This window comes from Petaurus breviceps, unplaced genomic scaffold (assembly GCF_028583685.1).
Source record: "Petaurus breviceps papuanus isolate PSGF00001 unplaced genomic scaffold, PetGlider_PUasm1.0 178, whole genome shotgun sequence".
Classification (NCBI taxonomy): Eukaryota; Metazoa; Chordata; class Mammalia; order Diprotodontia; family Petauridae; genus Petaurus; species Petaurus breviceps.
Window position 1 is genome coordinate 35,402,000 of NW_027185777.1, and position 20,196 is coordinate 35,422,195.

The following is a 20,196-nucleotide window of genomic DNA, read 5'->3' on the forward strand; positions in this document are numbered from 1 at the left end:
AAAAAGTGTATCTGCTTGCCTGGGGCAATTGGAAGAATATGGTTGACTTGGGATGATTTTATCATAATGAAAAGAAGTTGTTGATATTAGGACATGACATCCAAGAAGCAATAAAAAAAGTACAGTTTGGGCAATCCATTATTTGGCAATTTTCCATTTTCCCAATATTTTTATCATTTTTTGCTAGTACCATAGACACCACCAAATGTGAGAGTTCCACCAAAATGACATCCTTCCTGGTTCAGGAGGACCAGTTTACAGAGATAAATATAGCAGGTTATAAGATGAGGAGCCAAATAGCATATTTGTTTTAAATAAAGGTACATCATGAAATACCTGACTTGTAAATATTTAAAGGGGTTTCAGAAACATCATCATATGTGATTGTGAAGTATTCAGGGGAGATGCCGTTCTTCCCATTTTACAGATAAAGAAATCAAAGCGTATAAGTTGAATGATTTGTTCAGGGTTACATAGAGTTAGTCATAGGTCTGCAAATGGCCTCTATCAGATGATGACACTCCTTTCTGTTTGCCTTCGAACTGTCTGTAGATTTTCACTTTCTTCATTTGTCTTGCTTTTTTTTTTTTTGCAACCTAGCTAATATGGAAATGTTTGCATAACTTCACACATATAAATGGGTTATCATATTGCTTGCCTTCTCAATGGGTAGGGAATTGACTGGAGGGAGGGAGAGTTTGGAATTCAAAATTAAAAAAAAGAATGTTAAAAACATTTTAAAAATTAAAAGAAAACCATCTACAGAGAATTGACCCTCACCTGACCAGCAGTCTTCTGTTTACAGCGTTTATTCAGGACACCAGTCTATTCTGATCCCTCCCTCAGAGCTGGAGACCAATCCTGCCCTATGGCTTCTTGCTGTGAGTCAGTATAAAGTCCGAGACACTTTCTGTTCCTACTCAGTCATGGAGCTTTGCACCAAGGGACTAGGCTCACAGACAGAATCACTGAAGGTAAGCAATCCCACCTCTTTTTTAAGAGTAGGCAGGCCCTTTCAGCAATACCAGGGTATCTTTTGCCTGTTTACCCTTTTGACAGGGCACATTCCTGGTTGTAGTCATTGAAGGAGAGAAATTACATTTATGGTAAATGTATTTTATACATTTATAAATTCTTGGTAAAACTGATAAGAGCTTTCATAAAAGCCAGAATACCATTACCTGCTGCTTCCAAGACCATTTTCACATAAGATATTAGAAATACTCATCTTTGAGAATCATCTCAGCTTTTTTTTTTTTAATTTCTCTCACCTCACTAACACAAAGTAAATTTAAGGGCCAGGTGCCAGACCTCTGGATCTATGAAATGCTCAGAATCATGACTTCATTTCATCATTGTAACTCTGAAAGCTTGGGGTTTTGCCTTTGCTTCATGTGAGTGAATGATAGACAAAGAGCCAACCTTGAAGCCAGGGTTGAAGTTTCACCTCTGATGCATGCTGGCTGTGGGGCTCTGGGAAAGTCCCATAACTACTCTACTTTATGCTCTAGGCAAAACTACGAAGTGCCAAGAAGGTACTGACTTGAATTGGTATGAGAAGTTTCTTCACCCAAGAGTTAATTGTATCAATGAAATCACAAGTCCAGTCCTTCTGTCCATACTATGTGAAAAGTTTTGAGGAAGGTACTGAGTGCCATACAATGTCAAATAAGTTCCCTCATTGTGTATAGTCTAGAAGGGGGAAAACAGCCTAGAAGGGAAAATTTAATTTGCAGATGAATTGTATGTATCATGTGAAAGTGTAAGAGAGATGCAAAATATCCTGAGATCAGGGAATGAAAGATCCTTTCTAGCTGGTGGGATCAAGAAAGGCTACATTCTTTGGAGGAGATGGTATCCGAAGGATGGGTAGGATTTCATCTGGCAAAGGTTCAAAGAGAGGAGAACTATAGTGCTCTTAAAGGATTTATAGAATTTACCTCTAGAGTGTGTGTAGATGTCAAGAGACCAGTATTTCAAAGAATACTAATGATTGTTTCTTAAATTTCATTGGAGTTTCACTTAAAGAATTACAGAAGACAGTTTGTTCAATTTTCATACTATCTTTACCATGAAGTAAGGAAGGATGCCTTTTTTTCTTAATATAATCCAAGGACACCCAAGTTACTTCATATTTTCATGGCAAATTCAAATAACTCCTTGTTTCTAATATCTATTGTAAAATAAATGTGAAGTTTTTCATTATCATAACCAAATTTAGCAATCCAGAGTTGACACTCCTGAACTCAACCATATTTGGGGACGTTTTTAAAAATAGGGTGAACCTTCAGAGTTTGAAACACTTGTGTCTGCATGCTCTCCCCACAGCTATTCCCTAAATGCAAGAATAGTCATAGAACATGAAGATACAATTCAGAACATTGAATAACTGAACTGAGAAAAGATGTCTTTTGAGTACTTTATTTTTAAATGTCAGAACTAGTGAGGCCTAAACAGTAAATATATCATTGCTTAGAGCTCTTCATAAGTTACATCTAATTGCTCAACATCTGGACAATGTCTAATATCAGTAGAAGGAATTGATAAAACACACATCATAAACCAAAACAGTAGATGTCAGAATGCACTTTCCATTAGGTAATGGTGCCTTTCATTCTACTGATCTTGTAAATTCAAATGTCCACACAAGAGGATCCTTTCTGACATTTTCAGCTTATACTATGTATTCTCTTGGTTTTATCTTAAGCACCATTCTTGATAGAGACGTGTTTCACATAGCTGTAGCTATAGCACATATGCATGTATATGTGTGCAAACCCTTCAATACTATGTGAGTCATGTGTGTATGTGTAGAAAGAGAGAATACTATAGGTATATACACGTATAATATGTTTGCATGCCTTATATTGATGCTGTATTGCAGTAAACTGTATCGTATATATAAGAAACAGCATGATAGAGTAGAATAGACCTGACTTGAGAGTTATAAAGGCCTGGGTCCTTCTGATACATACTAGTTGGGTGACATGGGCTACATCACTTAACCTCTCAAGACCCCCAGACAGCTCTCTAAGACCTAGTTACAACAGTGTTTATTACCTTGAAATTCCTCCTGCCAATCAAATCAGAGGTCCATAACAAAGCAAAAACCATATATGTATATATTATGTGATGTAATAGTTGATAATATGATATAGTATGACATAGAATATCGTCTATACTTCCTATTACTTCTGAGGCCATCAGCGTGACTACTCTTCACCAACACTAAATGGAACACTTCTGTAGATGATTTTATGACTACTGTAGCCAATAAAGTTGATTATTTGGTGGTCAGTCTTCCTGTTATGAGCCTTCTCACACTTAGCTGGTCCTAACGTAGCCGACCACAGCCATAGTCTATGGGAATCTCAGACTTGAGGCCTTTCTAATTTATTTATTTGTTTGTTTGTTTTAAAGCAATTGGGGTTAAGTAACTTGCCCAAGGTTACACAGCCAGTTATTTCTGGGTGTGGTGCTAAGTATCTGAGCCTGGATTCGATCCCAGGTCATCCCGACACTGGAACCGGTGCTCTTACTCACTGTGCCACCTGGCTACCCCTAAGCAATTAGGGTTAAGTAACTTGCTCAAGGTTACACAGCCAGGTGTTTCTGGGTGGGTGCTAAGTGTCTGAGCCTGGATTTGATCCCAGGTCATCCCAACTCTGGGGCCAGTGCTCTTACTGGCTGTGCTACCTGGCCCGCCCCTAGGCCTTTCTAATTTAGTAGGAGCTGCCTGAGTTTGTACTGAAATAAGTGACCCAGACTTCAAATAACCACTATTACTTCCACGAGACAGTGAGGCATCAAACTAAGACCTTAGTAAAGGATAGTACCATTGTCTAGCTATATAAAAATAGATTTCTCGGGGTAGCTACATGGCTCAGTGAATAGAGCACCAGCCCTGGAGTCAGAAGGATCTGAGTTCAAATCCAGTGTCAGACACAACACACTTACTAGCTGTGTGACCTTGAGCAAGTCACTTAACCCCAATTGCCCTTTCTTCCCCCTCCAAAAAGCAAAAAAAAAAAAAAAGATTTCTCTGTCAAGCCTAACATTCAGTACAAGACCAACGGGATAAACATTTGAAAGCAACAATACCAGGAGAGATTTACATTGTCACAAAAGCCACAGAGTTACATTAGCTAGTTCTCAGAGTTGCTGTTTAGAAATTGCTTTCCAAACTATAAACTATCACATAAATGTGTGATTTATCATTATAATAGTTGAATATAGCAAGTAAAAACAATGCAGACAGACATTTTCACACCTGTTCATGTCAACATTATCTTGAGTTCTTTGCTGCAGTCAGAAGTGCATTTGTTAGCAATGATAGAAGGTAAAGAACAGACTGGCTTTATTTTGAGGAGTTCTCTCTTTGTCCCTCATTTTCATACCAGCAGACAACATACATCAGTGCCTGTGGTCATTCCTCTTTGGGATGCCATCCAACAACTTTGTTTACTCTCAATGTGAGCTGTGCCAACCATTACCACCAAAAGCATTCTGCTTGGCTCATTTGAATTCCTCCCCCTCTGATTTCTGGTACTTTTGCTCACTGGACCTCATCCAATGCAGAAATATTCTACCATAAAACTATAAAGTGATTAATCACTGGGAATATATCATTGGGTATTTTAAGGGCCACAGGACATAAAATGCATGATCCATCTTTATGAAGTCATTGGAAATGTCTGGTTTCCTATTTACATCCAGTGGGTTGGGATTTTTTGCTTTTCTCTCTTGTGCATGCTGAGAAATTCACACACACACTCAAGCTTGTAAAGACACACACACAAACATTTCGTCAGACTTCTTTTCCTGTTTTTCGCTAGCCTTGAATTACCTTCTCAGAAGCATTCATTTTTCTCTATCTCCCCTGCTTCACTTGCTGTTCTGGTGACCTTGCAGCTATTCAGAAAAGGTGTTTGGTATTACTACTTCAGAAAGGCAGCCCAGGGTGGAAGACAAAGGGCTGGTCTCAGAGTCAAGGAGACCTGTGTTCAAGTCTTGCCTTTTGACTCTTACTAGCTGTGTGACTATAGATAAGTCACTTAACCTTTCTGAGTCTGGTCTGCTTTGATGGAGAGGGTCCCCACATCAGTGATATACCAGTTTTTATATTATCTCTTCAGTTCCAAATGTCACAGTAGATGTTTTAAATAGGTAGTCAGTTGAGTCCTAAAGCTACCCATGAAAAACACACGAGTTGACCATGTGGCACTGGGTCTTGTTCCTTTGTCATTGCAAAGTAATGGGATTCATGGTTTCACATGGAGATACACAAGAGTGAGATTACCTTACCAATCAATGCCATTATTATCATTCCCAGGCAAGAGGACTGGACTTGTCCCGAGTTCGGACGTGTGTGGTAGTGGCAGAAGAACGTCCTCGAATAGCCCTCACACAATCATTTTCAAAATTATTTAAAGATCTGGGTCTCCATCCACGAGCTGTTAGCACATCATTTGGCTGTAGAGTTAACCTGGCAATCTGCTTACAGGTGAGTTTCACTAATGTCGTTCAGGTGCTAGAATCAAAGAGGTGACACGTAGATGCTACATATGCACCACAAATCTGAAGTTTTTGACCTTTTTTTTTCTGGTTATGATGCTTAGGGGTTTTGTCATCTTTTCAGCAAATGCATGTGGTTGGTACATAGATGTTGACTTTATTGTTTTTTTTTTCTTGCAGTTTCACATTTGTCAGTAAACATTATTCATAATGGGTATTCTTAGCACTTACCCAATCCTGAAATCTTTTAACTTTAGTAACAAGCATGGCAGTTTGTCACAACTTCTGCTCTCTGTTTTTCTAAAGATTCGATACTTGGAATAATGTATTCATATATCCTGTATCCCTGTCTCTTTAAAGGTTTGGTGTGATATGACCAGGCAAATAATTGCTTTTTGAAGAAATAAGTCACTTGAAGCAGGTTCAAATATCTCCTGTTGTATTGACATTACTTAAATCACAATCCCAGTTTAATTTCGTTGCCTTAATTGTTAAGAAAGACAGATCTCTGAGATAACCATTTATTAGCCTTTCAAATCTGCCAAAGAAAATCTGACTTATTTTCTTCCTTCTCCTTCATCAGTGTCCCTTCCAACCATATTTATAATTGCTGCCTTTCCTTAAGCTCTTGTTTTGTAGAAGGAGACACCCCAGGACACCCCAGTCCATGGAAAAGGCCAAACTTCCCAGAGTTAAGACTAATTTTTTTTTAAAGAGGGTAAAGACATTTCCTCTTTCAATAAAATCCTTTATAACTAAATCCCTTGAACTTGCCCTTGGGGTATAGAAGTATAAAACGCATCCTTTCTATGGCATTTTAAGAAGAAAATCCACATGGTGACTTGTATCACTCTCATTCATTACTCAGACCCTGAATCTCTTCAATTCACACTCCCATGGGTGTGGGTGAAATTGTTTTGCTTACTTTTGCCTACTTGTTTACAAAAGGATAAATATCTATTTTGTTTATTTCTTGGAGTGGGGAGATATTGATAGAGTTGTCTCCCTCCCCCAAAAATAAAGCAAAAAGGGTCTTGGAAGCATTTTTTAATGCAAAGAAGAAAACAGAAAGAAGGCAGAAGGAAATACGGAGAAGCAGGACAACTTTGAAAGCAACATGTTAAAATTTTGTGTATACCTTTAAAAAAACCCCAAGGCATACACAACAGATTTAGAATTTTCATATGTGATTATAATTTTCTGTTCTTCCCTCTATGTGGAAATGGTTTTTTTTCCCCTTTTTCTCTCTCTTTCCCTTTCTTTTGGTGTTTAAGTTCAGAATTTTTTTAAAAAGCAACTAAATGTAACTTTTAAAAAGAAAGACCCAGAAGAGTCTTGAAAGTATTTTCCCCATTTCTACTTACTCTCTATTCTGCTATTCCCTCATCTCCAATCAGTTATTTTCCCCATCTCTATTTTCTTTCTCTTTCCCTATTTCCAATCAGTCTTCTACTACCGTGTTCATGTCCAGGCAGCCTGCCCTCTTATTGCCTTCTTGTGCCTTCATCATTCTGACTCCTTCTCAAATTCAGCAATAACTCCTTTCTTCCCCAGAGAGTAACTGGGGCTCCCCAAGTGAGACTGTGAGAAAAAAATTGGGTGACAACTTGGCAACAAAAGCATATTCATTCTATTTCTGCCTCAGCTGTCACTTTGAAGTGCTTTAGGAAGTCCTTTCACAAAAGGAAAACAAAACAGATTGTACAAAGAAACCATAACATTTAGAACATATCATCTTTGACATGATTGGTAGGCATTAACCAAGAGAGGACCATATCTTATAAGGTAGTAATTGATCAATTTTATACTTAAATTCCAAATGGAAGAAACTGAATTGTAGAGTCACTTAAATTCAGGGGTGATTATTAGCTTTCCAAAAATGTTCATTGAGTATGCTTAATTCCCAAGAACATAGGACTAGACTCCTTCAGATAGCAAGCTCATTCAACTATTAAAAAAGTGTTGGAACTTATAACAAGAAAATATAAAACTTTTCAGAAACATAGTCGTCATGTAAAGAATATACCCACACACTACATTTCCTCAGAAATGAAATGTATCGGAGCAGCCAGGTAGCACAGCGAATAAGAGCACCGGCTCCAGTGTTGAGAAGACCTGGAGATCGAATCCCAGGCTCAGACACTTAGCACCCACCCAGAAACACCTGGCCGTGTAACCTTGAGCAAGTTACTTAACCCCAATTGCTTAGGGGCGGCCAGGTGGCTCAGCGAGTAAAAGCACTGGCTCCAGTGTCGGGATGACCTGGATCAAATCCAGGCTCAGATACTCAGCACCACACCCAGAAATAACTGGCTGTGTAACCTTGATCAAGTTACTTAACCCCTATTGCTTTAAAAAAAAAAAGAAACTAAATGTATCATGAGCTGATCAAATGAAGAGAAGTCGTAATTCACTAATCTTGGAATCATCCATCACTGCTTTTAAGACTTTTCATGGAACAATAATGACCTGAACCTCTTGTTTTAAAGGGGAAAAGGAAGCTCATGTTTACAGATCTCCTTTGTAACTTAATGGATCTCATGAGATACAGACTGCTTGAATTCATATATTCCCAGTACTCACCATGATACAGCAGCAAACGGTGAACTCTGTTTAATCTGATAGGCTCTGAACATATTCCAGAGAAAATTAGAAAGCCTATTTCTTTTACTTCCCTGCCTACTGTTTATACTTATATTTTGAACAAGTTATACATGAGCTAGGCACACTCCATGGAAAAAGGAATTCGGTGTCTTTGCTTCTTGGACCTCTCCATTCTTCCTAACCTATGTCAAAAGGAAATAGTTTTCAGATTTTCTATATCATGAAAAGAGGGATCAAAGGGTCCTGTTTTAAATTTAGATTTGTGAACTGGAGAAAAAAAAATAGTCAGTTCTTCCTCATGCCTGTGTGTGGCACCGTCTGCATAATCAAAAATTTTAAGAACCCAACTTGCTCTAGTGCAAGGTCAGGTTGAACAAGGTGGTGTACATAAAGAGCATTCATTCAATTAGTTGAGGTCTTGTAGCTGAACAAATAGCTGTCAGATCATGAGGATGAGCAAAGAATCAGTCCCTGCCTAAGAAAGGTTGATGTATAATATGATGTGAACAGGGAGAAATTTCTTAGGGAGCTCTAACATTCTGCAGCCTTAAGAGGTAACTCTATTGCTTCTCCTAATGACTTATTACTCTAACTCAGAATGTCCCCAAAGTAGTTTTTTAAAGTTTTTTAAACTTTAGCACAAAGAATCAGATTTTTCTACTCTAATAATCAATCTTCCATTGAATCTCTTTTGGAAGGACTTGTGTTTGGTTTCTGTGTGAGTTGTACACTAACAGTACAGGAAGCATAATATGTTGGAAAGACTTGATGGTGCAAGACCTGTTTTTGAGTCCTGACTTAACCATTTGCTAACTGCATGGCCTAGTAAACTTAACTTTGCCAAATTACAATTTCCTCATGGCAAAACTGGGATAACGATCCATGTTAACAATAATCCTTATTAATCCCTGATAAGAATCCATAAACTGATGTGTAAGAAAGTACTTTTATCAGTGTGAAGCACCATATAAGAATAAACTAGTAATATGATGGAGTAGTATAATCATTCTTTTGTTCACCAATGTCACCCCTACAGAATCTAGGCTTGAGATGGAATCAGTTGGTAATGGAACACTGAAGTGAGCTCTCAATAATTCTAGGTTATTCACCTCATTTTGAATATGATGTTATTCAGAATCTACTTTGCCTGTCTAGTGGCAAGCTAATTCAGAAAAAAACTAATCTCTATGAGGCTGCTGTTTTAAGTATTCAGTCTGAAAAACCAAAGGCTAGTTGTTGGCTCCTCAATCATTTCAAGACAGGATTTACCCACTGTGTGCATCTTGACGCTGTTGGCTTGGAGTTCATAAGTCATTATTCTTTGGCAAAGGCATGACCTTCTAAAATGAAAAATAGATTCCTTTGATTTTTTGCATGAACTTCTAAGATTGTAGGCACTTTACAAAGAGGGGGATCTAGATGTACGAGCCATTTGTTATTGTCGGGAAATGACATTTCCGAGAATATCTAACTGCACAACTGACTTTTAATATAAAACAGTTGTAATTTGTTGAATTTAGTGTCTAAGAGAACATTAAAAAGATCACATCCTGACTTCTGTGTTTAATTAGCCTTAACATAAATTTCTCCTAGTGCTGCTAAAAAGTGTCACTTGTTTATTAACCTCTGTTGGAAAGGATGTTGCCTGCAGCCACAATTACTCTTCTGAAAAAATTAAGATGAAGAATTTTTTCTTGTAGTAGGTTAGAAACTGTTCTCTAATAAAAATTTTAGTATCTTTCTCCATAGGATTCATGTGAGGGGGCAAAGCCCAAATCTTTTCCCCTTTTCTAAAGCAGATTCAAATTAGGGAATTTTGGGGAGGGGGGGGAAGAAGGGGGATTGAAATACCCTTAGGCCACTTTCAATGAAACCTTTTGATCTTTGCTTCATTACAGATGGTGAAGATATGTCTTGAAAGGGAATTTGTATTTACAACTAGCAGGCATTTCAATGCTCAGTGAAATCAATAGCCACGAGAATCTTAAATTCACAGGATATTATAATTGGAAGTGACTCAGGGGGCTCTAGTCCAACACCTGAAGAGAAATATATATAATCTCTAACAATGTGGTCATCAAGGGAACCCATTACCTCCTAAAGCAGCCCTTTCCATTTTTAAACAGCTCTAAATGGGAAAGTATATACATGTATACATGTATGTGTGTATATATGTGCTATTGAGCCCAGATCTGCCTCCCTACAACTCCCACTGAACCTAGTTTTATTCTGTAAGACAATTTTTTTTTAAAAGCCTCAATGCCTCCTCCACTTGACATCCTTTCAAATTCTTAAAGGCCACTGCTATGTTTCCCTAAATTCTTTTCTTCTCCAGATTAAACACCCGCAATTCTTTTTAATTTCATGGCATGGTTTTCATTCCCCTTACCATCTTGGTCACCCTCCTCTGAATGCATTCCAGCTTTTTTTTTCAGTCTTCTTAAAATGTAGCTGTTCAAATTGAACACAATACTCTGGAGGTTGAGTGAGCGGGGCAGGCTGCAGGACTCTTGTACTATCTCCTTCTTCTTCCTGCATGCAGAACTTCTTTTGGCTTAGCCTGAGATTTCATTAGCTTTTTTGACCACCATGTTACATTGCTGACTCACTAAGCTTTCCATCCACTAAACCCTTCTCTCCCCAGCCTTCCACCATAAATCTCAGATGTGGAAGAGGCAAAGCATTAAACATCATCTTCAGCACTAATTCTGCCACAAATAGGCAGCTCAGAAATGCAGACTAAGATGTGAAGGATAGGTGGTGACGAAAAGAAACACCTTATCATTCACACACTGCCAACTCAAGCTCAAGTTAACACAACAGGTACTATGGAATTCTCAAAAGAAAATTAATTTGACAGTAAAGTCACCAGAACTGTCAATTTTTTTTTCCTGTACTCTGCTTTTAGGAGAAAAAGTCAAATATCAACAAAAGAAAGCAATTAGTAACCTGTACTCAGACCTAACTTCATACCCCCTCTTTTTATCTACATCTGTTTTTTTAGAAATTTGAATTGATAGAATTAGAACACTCAGGTATAATGATATCCTCAAAGTGAGACTTAGGCATTCAGTTCTATTCGGTGACCAAGTCAAGAAAGTGAACAAATATATGTATATTTTAAAATTGGTAATAGTAAAGATTGTTTAAAAAAACTGCAAAGAGTAAAACAAAACCCACTGATTTTGAAATCAGAGGTTCTGGCTTTGCCATTTGCCATCTTGGCTTTGCTACTCTCCTACTTGTCTGGCTTTTGACAAGTCATTTTACCTTTCTAGGGCTCAGTTTCTTCAAGCATAAAATCAGAGGTTAGATCTGGTGACTTCTAAGGCCCCTTCTAGTTCTAAATTTCATGAAACCTAAATCCAGGATGTCCACTTAACCCTCTGTTAAGTCAGCAAAACATCATGCACCAAACATTCTAGATGATGAAAGTTTTACTAGAATTTACTTTTTATGAAAGGGTAAATAAATGCTCTGTATCATATGTTTACATTTGGGATGGACTAGTGAGTCATAAAATGAAAACTAGTGGGGTTTGTAGAATTTTTGCTCTAATAATAAACATAAACCATATAAGCTTATATAGATGGAAAAGACTTTGGAAGTTACCTAGCCCAATCTCTACCAGACTAGAAATCCTCTATCATAATAATGGTAATAATAATGTAGAAGTTCATTTCAAAATACAACTTTATAAACATCATGGGATCTCATAATGACTTTGAGCAAATTATTGTTATTCCCTTTCATAATTTACAACAATGAATCCATGACAGATAAAGGTTAAGGGATTAACCCAAGGTCACAGAGTCAGTACATGGCAAAGACAAGATTTGACCTAAGGTCTTTCAAGGGTTCTAAATGAGGGAATTAGAGTATCTCATGGAAATTCTGCTCCTACCTCATGAGACTGGAACATTGCTCTCATCTTTCTCCCTCTGTTCTCCTTATGACCTTTTCTCATTTCTCCTCCTTCTTGACCTCTCTCCAGCCTTAACATTCATGATCACCTTCTCTTAGATTCTCTCAGTTCTAGATGTTTGGTCACTGTTCTCTTCTGATTCTTCTCCCATCTGTCTGATGGCTCCCTCTAAATCTCCTTCTCTGGATCTTCATCCAGGTCATGCCCACTCTCATGGGTATATCTCAGGGCTCTGTTCTGGATGCCCTTCTTTCTTCCCTCTGTACTGTCTCAATAAGCGATCTCATCAGGTACCAGGAGTTTAATTATCATGTCTATAAAGATGATTCCCACATCTATTTATACAGCCCTAACCTTTCTTCCTGGAATTTAATCCCTGCATCACCAGATGCCTCTTGGACATCTCAAACTCCATAGAATTTCATTATTTTTCTTCCCAAGCCCTCTCTTCTGCTAAACCACCCTATTATTGTCAAGGGCACCATTGTCTTTCCAGTCACCCAGGCTCTCAACCTTGTTGTCATTCTTAACCCCTCATTCATGCTCACAATTCATACACAAGCTAGAAGAAACAGGTGAGGAGTGAGAACATTCCAGGCATAGGGGATCAGCCGGGAAAAAGGCCTAGTGGCAGGAAACAGCATCATGCATGAAGAGCAGCAAGAAGGCATATGGATGTGTGTTGCTTGAACAGTTATTTGTGTTTCCTATCCCAATTAGAATGTGAGCTCCTTGAGTGCACAGATTGAGTTTTCTTCCTTTCTTTGTAGCCCCAGCATAGTACCTGCAACAATAAGCACTTAAAAAATGCTTGCTGACTGGCTAAGGTCCTCTTTCCACTTGAAGGCAATTAGACATGGACTAGACTAAGCCATCTTTCTCCTAAGAGAGGTAGATCTTCGTGGGATCACAGCCAGCATAAGAGAGTTTCTAACTCCTCTACAATTTTCACCACATGAATATTTGTTAGAATATTTTGATAGAAGGGCCCTTATAGTTTATTCACTAAAGGTCTATGGAATGTAGTTTACTTTCCTCTGAGTAGATAACAATAATTCTCTATAAATAGTGCTTACCCAACACGTGGGCACTAAGCCATTTAGGGAGAATCTATTACGTCTTACATTGGATGGTTCTTTTAGGAAGTTGGGTTTTTTTCCCTTTAGATTAAGCCTAAATTTTCCTTTCTGTGGCTTCTACCCATTTCTCTTGATTCTATCCTCTGGGGTTTTGTGATTGTGGCCCACTTCTAGTTTCCAGCCAAATGCTTAATTCTTATGGGAATGAGAGGAGTGAGTTCCAGTTTTAGTTCTGTTATATAGTATCTGTGTGAGCCTAAATAAGTCACATCACCTCCCTGCCTGCCATTTTCTTACTTGTAAAATGAAGGGCTCGGACTAAATGACCTATAAGATTTGTTCTAGTTCTTAATCCTGGGAATTGTTGGTAAAGTGGTTAGCCTCACCCCGGGCCCCCACTCTACCATGATTGGTTTTTATCTGTTATGTATAGAATGAGCCTTCCCTAGTTACTAGCCTATTTTACACCATCTTGGTTTCAGTTCCTGAGTTCCATTACTTAATATATCTTTACTTCTGAATAATGTTCAATTTGAATAGATGCTAGCACCATTACTTTAAGTCTTCCTGCCACTGCTGGCCTCTCTGGCAAGAACTTAATGAACTAAAGGACATAACTACAATAAGGGACATCATTATTTAGAGAAACCCAGCAAATCAGCCTTTGGTGAAATAAACAAGTGTTTCGGTTAAAAACCTCCTGTTTTATCTGTTTTGTGAGTTCATATTGGGGATCTGTTAGGTTTTCTAAAAGTTGGACATATTTTTTTTTCATTTCTTTGCTTCCTGTTCTTTCCAAACATGTATAAGTTTTCCCTTTGAAAAAGAGGTCTTTTGGGGGTCACAGGCAGTATAAGAGAGTTTCTAACTCTTGTACTGCTTTTACCACATGAATCTGCATGAAAATATTTTGAAAGAAGGGTCCTTATATTTTACTCAATTCAGGTAGAAAGTTGGTTTCCACTCACAAATATTTTCCAGAGCATACCACCCTGGGCATTCTGACTACTCTTGCAGCTGGGTAATTTGTGGAAAGTATTGACCTAGTTCCAACTCCAGCTTGACTTCAGACAATGTGGACTCAGAAGGATGTTATTTAAATAATTATATTCATCTGGAATGTGTGTAGTGTGGTTCCCTCTAGGAATACAAAAGCCCATCACACATGCCTTCTTTGTTCTTTCTCTCTCAATTTTGCCTCAATTGATGGGGAGACAGTGGGGATGAGGGTGGGAGATGTAGGGTAGGATGGCAGGGGGAGGCTGAAAGGGAGGAAATAGTCATAGACTGGAAATCAGAAGGCCTAGTTTCTCTTCCTAGACCTGCCACAAGCTTTGCTCCTCTGCGCAGGTTTCTTGGGGCCTCAGTGGTCTGTACAATGGGCATAAAAATGCTTGCACTAACTACCTCACAAAATTGTGCTGAAGGAAGTCCTTTATAAACTTTGAGAAGGCAATATATCTCAATAGAAAAATCACTGACATAGAGGCGGCCAAGTGGCGCAGTGAGTAAGAGCACCGGCCCCAGAGTTGGGATGTCCAGGGATCGAATCCAGCCTCAGATACTCAGCACCACACCCAGAAATAACTGGCCGTGTAACCTTGAGCAAGTTACTTAACCCCAATTGCTTTAAAAAAAACAAGAGAAAGAAAAATTACTGACAGTTATGGAATTATAGCTTCATTTCCCAACTCTAACATTCAATAGTTATCCAACTATCGTCAAATCACTAAACCTTTCTTAGTCTCCCTTTGCCCATCTCTAAAATGGGAACAGTAATACTTGTATTACCTACCTCACAAAGTTGTTGTGAGAAAAGCAATTTGTAAACCTTAAACACTGTATAAATGTGCTCTATTATTATGAAGGATAAAGAAATTAAGAGTCAAAAGGGTTATGACTTTTGGGATTATAGATATAGGTCTGGAAGGATCCTCAGAGGTCATCTAGTCCAACTTTGTCATTATGTAGATGAGAAAACTGAGGTCCATGGAAGTTAAGTGATATATTTAAGAACTCAAAGGTAGTTGATATCAAAGTTGGGATTTGAATTCCTATCCTGTGTCTCCAGAGCCAAAGCTTTTCTCACTGTCCTATTATGTGATATATCCAGAGAACAGAACCTGCTTTATGCAGTGAGTTTTCATCTAGACAAAGCTCATGTCAGTATTTGGAGAGTCAGTCAAAGAGGTAAGCAAGAGCTTTCACTCCAATTTTAGATGCTATTGAATTAGGGACCAGGGAGAGTCATTCAAGAATTCAAGTTTGGGACTTTGGGCAAGTCACTTAACTCCAATTGCCCTCCAAAAACAAACAAACAAAAAAAAGAATTCAAGTTTGGGATAGCTTATGGGCCCTCTTGGTGATTTTAATCATTTTATTGGTAGGATCAGAATGAAACTATCCCAAAGAGCAAGAGGGACTCACCTACATGTTTGATCTGCTTCTGGGAGGGAGTGAATATATAGCTATAGTGGTAGGCTGCTCCAGTGTCTTGTGAATAGGTGTTGCCTGCTTTGTTTGGGTTGTTCCATCATGAATTTAATATTAACCACTTTAGCAGATGCAAATATAACCTTACTTGTAAATATGAGCAAATAATTGGTCCTGAGGACATGAAGGAAGGAGATGTGAGTCTGTATGCATTGAGGAAATATTTGGGGCGGGGGGAGACATTTCCTCTGGTGCTAGGCAGGGGTTGAGCATGAAGAAGAAGTGTACAAATGACCCTTTCAAGAGTAGGTGACTTCTGCTATGTACAATGAAGCTAGACCATGCAAGAAGTAGAATAAAGAAAACTTGCTTTAGGGGCGGCCAGGTGGTGCAGTGAATAAGAGCGCTGGCCCCGGAGTTGGGAGACCCGGGATTGGTTCTGGCCTCAGATACTTAGCACCCACACAAAATAACTGGCTGTGTAACCTTGAGCAAGTTACTTAACCCCAATTGCTTTAATAAAAAAAAGAAAACTTGCTTTAATTTCACACACAAATACAGTAAAAGCAGAATATGTGTTGTTCCTTATGTCTTTCTCGGTGTTGGTTTGGGGATCTTGCTGAGTAGTATTGCTAAGTTAATGTGGTTAATGCATAGGTATATTGCTTTAGAGGCAAAAGACTATCACTAGCATTCTTTAGTGTAACAAAGTTGGCTTGCTATTTCAATTAATTAAGTGATTAAATACCTGGGCCAATAAAATTCAAACCCCATTTCTTTTGGGAAAAAACAAAAAACCTTCCTAAGATGAAATCATCCACTAACATTGTCTTTATGTCTTTAAAACTACTTAGCTGTTTGTCCATGGTTATTTGTTTATTACCATCTCTTCTGTTGCTCTACTACCAAGATGTTGACATCTCATTTTAATTTTTTAACCTTTAGTGGTACAGTGGTTAATTTTTTTGAATTTCTGTATTTGACATTGTTTTTGTTCTTTTTTTTTTATTCTGTTCTCTGCTTTTTGCATTTTCTTCCTTCCTTTCCCACTTTTACTTCCCACTTTGTTTGGCTGTATGGGGGATTTTATATGTTTTGTTTTATTTTGGGTTTGTGGTCTCTTTGGTTTCTGTTTTTGGTCTTGTCTTCTCTTCTTTCTTTCTCTCCTCTTGTCCTTGCTATCCTGCTGCTATAGCCTCACAGGCTGGGGAAGCTGGCTGACCAGGTAGGGGATTTTCCTGTTCCCTCAATAGCAATACCTACCTTATCAGCTTCCAACAGTGGGACAGACTAGAAGTTGAGTCTGGAGATTGAAGGGTTTAAAGACCCTTTGGTGCAACAGTGCAGATGGCCCAGGGCTATTTAATCTGCTCAAGTTTCATCAAACATTTCACCTTTGTGATAAATGCTTCACTTCCATTGAACATAACCAATGGTGTGTGTTAAATCTCATCTTCCATCATTTTCACCGTTAGATCTGTTTTATGTTTGTTTTCAAAATTGGCTGAGCCCTAGAAAATCTGTCAACAGAAATACCTTTTCTTCTCCCATTTCCATTCTGCAAACAATAAAGCGTGTTGCATTACTTGAAACATCTAACTAGTTCTCCACTCAGCACTAGTCTGTTACACAGCTGAGTATATCTAAGTAGATTTGCCAAGATGTCTGGCCAGTTGGGCCGCTCCTTGTACTGTATATTAATGTAATCTTCATACTAGAGGCTAACCTGCATGTGCTGCTCCTTAGATCTCTCTCTGTCTTGGTGTTGGGTTCTTGATGAGAAGCATTGTTAAGTAAATAGAGTATAGAGTTACTAGCTCTTGAATAAATTTGGTTTATTTGTCTACCTTTGGAATGGAATTAGATTTTCCCCGGAAGAATGAGTGTAGTTCTGTAGCTAAAATGCCAGCTGATATTTCCATAGTCATAAAATTGGTACTGAATCAGAGAACTGTCATACTCAAAGGTCTAGCCTAATCTCCACACACAGTATGAATCCCATCTATTGTATATCAGATAAATGGTCATCCAGCCTTCCCTTGAAGATCTCCACTGATGGGAAACTTGCTACCTCCCTAGGCATTCCATTCCACTTAATACTAAGATGATATGTTGGCCTTTAATTCCTACCCATCTGGTCCTTGTTCTGCCTTCTAAGGACAAGCAGGAAAAACCTAACCTCTCTTCTACATGACAGCCTTTAAATTCTTGAAGACAAGTATTTTCCCATACCCCAAGTGTTGTTTTCTTTGATTTAAACATCCCCAATTTTTTTTAACCATACTCATAAGGCAGTTTCATACCGCCTCACTGTTACCACATTTTTTCAATGGATTCCACATTTCTCCACCACAAAATAGTATCTATTGCCTTACCTAGTGCCTGTATGGAACTCGGGCTTGTCATACTGAGACTGAATAGAATTACTGTCTCATGCTGTGTTGTTATCCATAGTGTGGCTATTGCAGGAATTCAGGGAGCTGAGGCAAAATGTGAGAGGCAACTGGATTTAGCCAAGTTCTCTTTCTGGTTGGAGAACAAAAGCAAAATGGCAAGGACTTAATGTTGGACATTCAGATAATAACGAAAAAAGAACGCGTTCATTCACAGAGACAATGAGGACTCATTCCTGGGCACCAGGACTAGTCAGTCAGATAGAAAAAAAAATTCCCATTTAGATACTGTACTATCCCATCCACCTGAATAGAGCTTGTGTAGACAACCTCTGTATTTCATGGAAAAGCTTGAGAAAACAGCTTGCAAAGCAGCAGCGGCAGAAATATTGGATCATTGAATTATAGAAGGCTTAGAAAGAACAAAATAATTGTTCTTTACATCTTCCTCCTTAATCCATGTCAATTCATGCCATGTGTTCTGCATTAATATCTTGAGCTCTAAACACACACCTTTTTCTGGTGCATGCAGTGAGAATTTCTCAGCAAATCATGTTACATATTCTTGACTTCTTGCTTCTACCACCCCAATGTTTTCTTAAACAATCCCAGCTTTCTTTGATTTGGTAAAACATTTGGCATGCCTCTTATGGTACATTATTTCCATGATCTATAACTGTGTTTGACTTGTTTAAGCCTTCTGAAATATCCACAATTATGTTGATACATTTCTTTTTTGAGACCAATCTCTTTTGAAGTTCTGATCATCAATCCCAAGGGTAACAAACAGGAACTTCTGGGTAGGTATGGTTTTATGTGTTTTTTTTTTTCTAATCAGAGATTGGAACTTAGAGTAAACGTGTCTCTACAAAAAGTATGCTCAAGTGATAGTTACGTCACGTGCTTTTATTTTATTGGCTCACCAATAGCCCATAAGTAAAGCGTGGAGCACAAAGAATGAGTGCTCCATAGTCAGGGAAATCTTTCCATTCACAACCCCAATTAACTAAAACATATCCTTGTTTACAGGGAACATCTGGACCTGATCCAACCACTGTGTATGTTGATATGAGGGCACTAAGACATGACAGGTATGACGACATTCTGTTCTTGTTGCTTTCCTAGCATTCAGGCACCCAAACAGACAACAGAAAAAAGAGAGAGAAAGGCGGAAACCGTAAATATTGGCCAATTCAAAGGAGAACAGGTATCTAAGTAAGATGGAAGGGGTGCTGGAAGCTCGGGTTTCATGGTCAGGAGGCAGAATGCTGGTACTTTTAAGCACTGTAAATCTTCACCACATTTTAAGCTTTGGAGTTAACATGCCCAGTGGGATAATAAACCTCTTGAAAAATGGCACATGCCTTACAGATGTACTGCAGCTGATCCTGCATAATAACTGGGAGTGATTAAAGCTGCTGAATTGAACACTCTCACCTTATAACTGTCGCTCCCATCTTGATCTGGGCTCTTTAAAGTAGCCACTGTTTCGCAACATAACAGAATCCCAAATTTTGTCCTAATCTCTCTACTTTATTTTTTTCCCTTAGAAGAGTATCCCTTAAGTAGATACTGGGCTATCTCAGCTGTGTGGCTTTTTCTCATCACCCCTAAGAGGGTTTAGAAGGTAAATTACCAGCTTATAACTGGAAGGATCACATCAAGTTTTTGTTTTTTGTTTTATCAGTATCGCAGTTGAAAGGTCTCAGGAGAAAGAAGGGAAGGAATAAGGATACTACGGGCAGAGGCAATTGGTGGGGTCACAAATAGAGTGCTGGGCCTGGAGTCAGGAAGACCTGACTTCAAATCAATCATCAGACCCTCACTAATTGTGTCGCGCTGGGCAAGACACTTCACTTGTGCTTGCCTCAGTTTTCTCTACTATAAAATGGGGATAATAATAGCACCTAACTCCCGTTGTTGAACTAATATTTGTAAAAGTGCTTAGCACAGTGCCAGGCAAAGAGTGGGCACTATAGAAATGTTTATTCCCTTCCCTTTAAAAGGAACCTCTGTCTTACAGAACAGAATCTACCAAAAATGGCCTTGTGGTAGAAGGTTCTCAATGTTTTCACGAAAGGCTTTAGAGTAATGTTTGCTTTTTATTAGGTAGTGGTAGAAAAGGTCATATATTGTTCCCACTGTCTGATTATTATTAGTAGAAACATTTCCTACTATGTTAAGTGCCTGGTTTAGTGCAGAGCCTTTACAAGACACTCACCAGAACTCTTTGGTATTTCAGACATAG

General features: G+C 38.5%; 1 protein-coding gene across 3 annotated transcripts in view; it reads left to right on the forward strand.

Moving 5' to 3' along the window:
• Positions 1–20,196, forward strand: part of DIP2C (disco interacting protein 2 homolog C) — a 586,558-nt gene that overhangs the window by 514,672 nt on the left and 51,690 nt on the right. For 2 of the 3 annotated variants that reach the window (XM_069086552.1, XM_069086553.1), the window contains 3 exons: positions 806–974; positions 5,333–5,503; positions 18,978–19,039. In XM_069086552.1, coding sequence (XP_068942653.1) covers positions 806–974; positions 5,333–5,503; positions 18,978–19,039 — 402 coding nt within the window. Of the gene's footprint in view, positions 1–805; positions 975–5,332; positions 5,504–16,750; positions 16,781–18,977; positions 19,040–20,196 lie in introns of all 3 variants that reach the window. The other variant, XM_069086554.1, reaches the window with a different exon arrangement.